This window comes from Mus caroli, chromosome 9, assembly GCF_900094665.2.
Source record: "Mus caroli chromosome 9, CAROLI_EIJ_v1.1, whole genome shotgun sequence".
Lineage (NCBI taxonomy): Eukaryota > Metazoa > Chordata > Mammalia > Rodentia > Muridae > Mus > Mus caroli.
Genome location: NC_034578.1, coordinates 18,058,748 through 18,065,749, shown reverse-complemented (window position 1 = coordinate 18,065,749; position 7,002 = coordinate 18,058,748). Strand labels below are relative to the sequence as shown.

The 7,002-nt window shown below is 51.4% G+C and overlaps 1 protein-coding gene across 3 annotated transcripts in view; it reads left to right on the top strand.

Annotated features, from left to right (window-relative positions):
- Znf653 (zinc finger protein 653) overlaps positions 1 to 5,346 on the top strand; it is a 16,107-nt gene extending 10,761 nt beyond the window's left edge. For 2 of the 3 annotated variants that reach the window (XM_021172187.2, XM_029481640.1), the window contains exons 4-9: positions 2,353 to 2,964; positions 3,066 to 3,267; positions 3,370 to 3,481; positions 4,282 to 4,396; positions 4,713 to 4,812; positions 4,912 to 5,346. In XM_021172187.2, the coding sequence (XP_021027846.1) occupies positions 2,353 to 2,964; positions 3,066 to 3,267; positions 3,370 to 3,481; positions 4,282 to 4,396; positions 4,713 to 4,812; positions 4,912 to 5,089 (1,319 nt within the window). In that variant the 3' untranslated portion in view covers positions 5,090 to 5,346. The remainder of the gene's footprint in view (positions 1 to 2,352; positions 2,965 to 3,065; positions 3,268 to 3,369; positions 3,482 to 4,281; positions 4,397 to 4,712; positions 4,813 to 4,911) is intronic. The other variant, XM_021172188.2, reaches the window with a different exon arrangement.
- Positions 5,347 to 7,002: the final 1,656 nt, after the last annotated feature.

Below are 7,002 nucleotides of genomic sequence, written 5' to 3'. Positions count from 1 at the left end.
GTGCTGGGATTAAAGGCCTGCGCCACCACCGCCCGGCTTCTTTTCGGTTTCTTGAGATGCTTAATCCTTACTTTGTTCTGTTTGCTTTTGTTTATTTGCTTCTGAAACAATACAGTATTGGAAGAGTAATTTGTATTGTATTAGGCATTATAAATGATTTAAGGCAAATGGGGGAGTGTATATAAGTTCTATGAAGGTTTGCAACTTATTTAATTTTTATTACATTTATTTGTTGGGGGAGTGTGGGTGGTATTGCAGCACTGTTGTGGATGTCAGTATATCAGAGGACAACTTAATGGGTGTTGGTGATTGGCATTCCACTCTGGGGCTCTGGGAATCAAACTCAGATCCTTACTCTGAGACACATCTCAGCGTAGCCCTGATTGGCCTGGAACTCACTCCGTACATCAGGCTGGCCTCAAATTCACAGAGATCCCCCTGCCTCTCCTCCCATCTACCACCATGCCAAGCTTCCCTGCTTATTTTTTGAGACAGGTTCTCATGTATTCCAGGCTGGCCTTGAACTCATTATATAGCCAAGAATAATCGTGAACTCCTGGTCCTCCAGTCTCACTACCGCAGTGCTGGAGGTACAGCACCACTCCAGTTTACGCAGCACTGGAGATGGAACCCAGAGCCTCATGTGTGCTCGGCAACCACTCTACCACCTGAGCTGCGGATACAGCCCTGCAAACGCTACATTTACAAAAATTACATAGGTTGGGCATGGTGATGCGCACCTTTGATCAGGCAGATAGAGGTGGATCTCTGCATGTTCAAGGTCAACCTAGTCTATGGAGAGACTTCAGAACAGCTGGGGCTATCTAGAAAAACCTTGTCTAAATGTGTGTGTGTGTAAGTGTTTTCCTGCATACATATGTGCACCATACACGTATCCTGTAAAGGCCAAAAGAATGTCTCTGATCCCCTAGAACTGGAGTTATAGCCAATTATGAGCTGCCATGTGGGTGCTGGGAACTGCACTCAGGTCCTCTGCAGGAACAGCCATAGGTTGAAGCACTTGAACACTTGATCCTTAGCTGGTGTCACTGTTTGGAGAAGTTTAAGTCATACAGCCTTGCTGCAGGAAGTATGTCAGTAGGGGCAGGATTTGAGGTTACACAACCTCATTGTCTCTTTCTCTCTCTCTTCTTCTCTCTCTCAGACATATACATGTGCCTGGTCTCAACCACTGAGCACCTCTTTACCCCAAAACTGATCAAAGATTTTGGATGTCAGCTTGGAATTCAAGAACCAATCCCCTCTGCACAAACTTCTAAAATCCTTAGAATTTCATGAGTGTAGATTTTTTTTTTTGTAAATTAGTCACACAATGAGTAGTTCCTTGATTTATTTTTTTTTTTAAGATTTATTTATTTTATTATATGTAAGTACACTGTAGCCGTCTTCAGACACTCCAGAAGAGGGCGCCAGATCTCGTTACGGATGGTTGTGAGCCACCATGTGGTTGCTGGGATTTGAACTCTGGACCTTCGGAAGAGCAGTCGGGTGCTCTTACCCACTGAGCCATCTCACCAGCCCCCTTGATTTATTTTTACTTTATCTGTTTGTATGTATATGTGTGTGTTTGTATTGTGTGTACCTGCATTTTCGTGTTTCTGTGTATGTGCATGCACATGGGTATTTGTGTGTGTGTGTGTGTGTGTGTGTGTGTGTATGTGAGTACATGTATGTATTTGTCTTCTCTGTGTATGTTTGTCTTCTCTGCATGCATGTCTGTTTGTGTATATGTGTGTGCACATGTATATGTCTGAGAGAGAGAAGAAGAGAGAGAGAAAGAGACAATGAGGTTGTGTAACCTCAAATCCTGCCCCTACTGACATACTTCCTGCAGCAAGGCTGTATGACTTAAACTTCTCCAAACAGTGACACCAGCTAGGGATCAAGTGTTCAAGTGCCTCAACCTATGGGAACATTTACCACTCAGATCACCACATCTGGGTTCCAGGAACCAAACTCAGGTAGCAAGACTTGCATGGCAAATGCCTTTAGCCATCTCACTAGTTGATACACAGAAATTTAAAGATTTGTTTTTATTTTATGAGTGTTTAGTCTTTGTATGTAAGTATATCACATGTGTGCAGTACTCATAGAGGCTAGAAAAGGCTGTCAGATCCCCTTCAACTAAAGTTACAGACTAGATTGAGCCACCATATATGAGTGCTGGGAACTGAACCCTGGTCATCACAGTGAGCAATCTTTCTAGTCCCCATGCATGGTATTTTCACATGGGTTCTGGGGGTGGACCTCAGGTCCTTGTATTTATAAAACAAACACTTTAAGCTGAGCCACCTCCCCAGCTAGTAACTGTCTCCTTTCTTCTCCCTGCAGTGGGCAATGGCCTGGTGGCTGGTAGCTCTGACTCATCCAGCTCGAGCTCCAGCTCTGACTCGGAGGAGCCTCCTGAGACCCAGCCAGCCAAAGCCTCAGCTGCTGCTGCAGCTCTCACCCCCGCCAGTCCCACGGGCAGCAGTGGGCTTATCACTCAGGAAGGAGTTCATATCCCCTTTGACGTCCACCATGTGGAGAGCCTGGCTGAGCAGGGCACCCCTCTGTGCCAAAACCCTGCAGGCAGCGGGCCTGAGGCCCTAGAGACAGTGGTGTGTGTGCCAGTTCCCATGCAAGTGGGCACTGGCCCCGGCACCCTCTTTGAGAACATGCCCCAGGAGGCACTGGGTGAGGTGGTAGCCAGCTGCCCGGTGTCAGGCATGGTGCCCGGCTCCCAGGTGATCATCATTGCTGGTCCTGGCTATGACGCTCTCACAGCCGAGGGCATCCGCCTCAATGTAGCTGCTGGCGGCGGCACCCCCAGCAGCAGCCTGGGTGAGGAGGTGCCCTGTGCCATGATGGAGGGTGTGGCAGCCTACACACAGACGGAGCCCGAGGGCACCCAGCACAGCACCATGGACACCACCTCCATAGCCAGCATTGAAACCAAGAAAGGTCTGGGGGTGCCACTGTGGCCTCTGGCAGGGGTTGGGAAGGGTGGCAGAGGGAAAGGAGTAGCCCTCGAAGTGAGCTCCTTGACAGCCTTATCCCCACAGACACCACCCCGTGTCACCCCATAGAGAAGGAGGACCTGTATATGCTCAAGGAGGAGAAAGAGGATTCAGTGGCCCCAGAGCTGGCAGAGCTGGCAGCCACGGTGCCTGAGAATGCAGAGGCAGAGGCAGAAGTGGATGGAGAAGAATTGGACAGCAGTGAAATGTCAGCCATCATCTATGAGATTCCCAAGGAGCCCGAGAAGTGGGTGCTAGGGTGGATGGGTGGGACCAAGGGCAAGGGTCAGCTGCAGGTTATAGCCCACTGGGGACTGGCACCCTGATGCCACAGGCCCCTTCTCTCCAGGAGACGGCGGAGCAAACGGTCACGGGTGATGGATGCTGATGGCCTGCTGGAGATGTTCCACTGTCCATACGAGGGCTGCAGCCAGGTGTATGTGGCTCTCAGCAGCTTCCAGGTGAGGCCACCCCCCTAGGCAGGCCTGTTGTTGGGTCCAGCTGACCTGGGCCATGTGGCTGCAGTAGAGGGCTCTACCAGGTGTCAGTAGTGTAGGGCCTGTCTCCATGAGCCCATTTCTTCACAGCTGGCCTTGCTTGACTTCTGACTTCCTCGACCCCATGTCTGCAGACATAGGTATAGCCAACCTGATCTGACCAGCATCTCCCAGGTCAGGCTCTTGATCTTGGAAGACTGTCCCAGGCCCAGGCACTAGCCATACATGGGAGCGCCAGATCCTTATATAATTAGAACTTTCCCCATAGCTCACCTTCTATAGTGTGGATAGTATACCCTAGGGAGAGGCAGAGTGGTGTTTCCTCATCACTTCACACAAAAGGCAGCACCAGAAAGCCTTTGAACTTGCTGAGAATGTTTTAAGCACCTAGGCTGTTCTCATGGGTTAAAGAAAGAGAAAGAAAAAAAAAAAAAAAAAAAAAGAAAAGAAAAAAAGAAAAGACTCAAATCTCCCAGGGGCGGTCTAGCACTTGAGAGGCATCAGCCAACTTTGTGCTCTGGAGCCTCGGTTTCCTCCCAAGTACTGGGCAGGAGCCTACCGAGGTTAACTAGAACTGGGCCAGGACTGGAAAAGCTGCTTTTTGACCCCAGTACTCCTGTCCAAGCTGGACACTAGGATGCCTCTTCCACTTCCCAGTCTAGGCCAGCTATGGCTTATGTCCTGGCTATTTGCATGTCTCCCCACTTTAACAGCTCCTTCCCCCGTGGCCCCATGGCACCCACTCCTGCCCCTCTCACCCCTAGAACCACGTCAACCTTGTGCACCGAAAAGGGAAGACCAAAGTGTGTCCTCACCCTGGCTGTGGCAAGAAGTTTTATTTATCCAACCACCTGCGACGCCACATGATCATCCATTCAGGTCAGGCCTGCCAGCTAGAATCCATAGGCCAGGTGTAGTGCACATGTGTAAATTCCAGCGTTCAGGAAGCCTGGGCTGTACCGTGAACTCCCACATTCATACCTATACCCGGCACTGGTTTTCATGTGCAGTTGTCCTGAGTCCCAAAACTCATATGCAAGCTCATTTTAGCTTGGCAGTTGACACCTTGTGTCAGAAGCCCTCTTCCTACCTGCTGTCACTCCAGTGGATGTTGGCGCTCGGGTGGGGGTGGGGAGATCTTGCTCCTTGTAGCCACCTCTACTGGGCGGGGTCCTGAGGCCGCTGCCACCTGCAGGCGTCCGCGAGTTCACCTGTGAGACCTGCGGCAAGTCTTTCAAGAGGAAGAACCATCTGGAGGTGCACCGGCGCACGCACACTGGGGAGACGCCCCTGCAGTGAGTGTCCAGCGCTCGGGAGGGAGGTGACCTGAGCGGGTTGCAGGGGAGGCTCAGCCCGCGGTGAACTGCCCTTGGGCCCCCTCTCCTGCTACGCAGGTGCGAGATATGCGGGTACCAGTGTCGGCAGCGTGCTTCGCTCAATTGGCACATGAAGAAGCACACAGCGGAGGTGCAGTACAACTTCACGTGCGATCGCTGCGGGAAGCGCTTCGAGAAGCTGGACAGTGTCAAGTTCCACACGCTCAAAAGCCACCCGGACCACAAACCTACCTGACGTGCCCATGCCCATGGACCTCAGCCTCTATTTATTTGTACTCTTGGACATTATGTCCAGACCTATCAGAGCCCTAGATAGCCAGCCACAGGGGCTGCCCCAACCGCAGGCGGGAAGGAGGCATTCCCACTCTTCCCTGGGCAGGTGCCCCACCCTGCCCCATCACATCCCACCCATGGAGCTGGCACATGGGACTGCACTGCTGAACTGTGTCAAGAGCTCAGAATGAGATTAAAGTGAAAAAAGAGTTGCCCTTCCCCTAAGCCTGGATAATTGTGGGCACTGGGCATCCCTTTGTGACCAATTACCCTGCTCTCTTCCTGACCCAGGCTAGGTTGGGAGTGGCTGCCTTTGGATAAAACACAAGGATCTTTCCTGTTAGCCTCTGCTCCCACGGGTAGGGGATGGGGACTAGAATCCTGATGCCCACACCTTCCATCCCTTACAGAATGTTTGTTCCTGGCCCAGAGAATTGTGGGAGGAGCTAAGCTGTTGAACAAACATTTGGAAACTCCAATGTAGACAAGCATCAGGCAAAAAATGGAGTGATGGGTTGGGTTAGGAACCTTCCCTGAGAAGGTGGCTTTTGCTCTTAAACTTGAATGACAGAGAATCCATCCCTGCATGGGAGGACTCAGTGTGTTCCTGGAACAGAGGACACCGTGGAATAACAATTGCCTCGGAGACTCATGAAGAAGTAGGTGCCACCACCAGGTGGTGCGCGAGCCGTTTGTCTATTCGGACGAAATAGTAGCTGACACGTGACCCAGGGGAGCACATCCGCGAGCTCTGGCACGTGCCCTTGGGAGCCTTGCGGCGCCACGCGCAGATTGGTCCCGAGGGAGTGGCAACAAGACCCAATTCCCTCTTGGGACTCGGGGGTACATCAGCCTGGTGCAGAATTAACGGGGCTGATCTAAGCTCTCCAAGAGCCAGTTCTCTTTCTCAGGCAGTGGGAGCAGGCAGTTTCCATGGGAACCACGGTGGGGCCTTTGCGCCAGGAGTAACCTGGCTGCAGAGACTGACTGCCAGCCAAGGGGAACGCGGGGTCAAGGGTGAGCTATCATTTGGGGGAGGTCCTGCTTCCGCAGCTGAGTTGCCCTACAAACCTCGAAGGAGCCACTCGGGAACCTGCTTTGCCATCGCCCCTACTGTGTGGATCACTGTGATTAGCCCGCCCTCTCCAGCGCGTACGCCCTCTCATTGGCTCAATCTCCAGAGCTTCTTACAATTGGGTCTCTCGAGAGCCATTTCTGATTGGTTAAATCAGGCTGGTTCGCACTCTAGACAAACCGGATCCTGAAAGGGCGTACAAGAATAAAAATAGGGGCCGGGCAGGGGAGGCAGAGGCAGGCGGATTTCTGGGTTCGAGGCCAGCCTGGTCTACAAAGTGAGTTCCAGGACAGCCAGGACTATACAGAGAAACCAAAAAAAAAAAAAAAAAAAGGACCGCTGAGACAGCTCATGGGTAAAGGCGTCTACCCACCACCCTCCCAAGATTGGCTGAGTTCGGCTGAGTTCGATTCCAGGGCGCCACATCTTGGAAGAAGAGACCAAAATCCTGAAAATTGTCCTCTGACCCACACTCATGCACCATGACACGCGTGCATGTACTCGCGCGCGCGCACGCGCGCGCACACACACACACACACACACACACAAATGTTAATTAAAACAAAACAAAACAAAAAGGATGAGGTTAGGCTAGGTCTTGTGATTCTGGCTGCTCCCAGCAGCTCTTTCCCACTTTCCCACCCTGTCAGACCGCTGTCTGTGGTGCTGAAGCCTTGCGTGAGCCCCCCCATCCCGCTCCAGCAAATGTTCTAAACACTAAAGGAGGTGCTGCCACTCCAACCTCCTTTAAAAAATAAAAAAAAAAAAAATTAAAAAAATAAAATAATAAAAAATTAAAA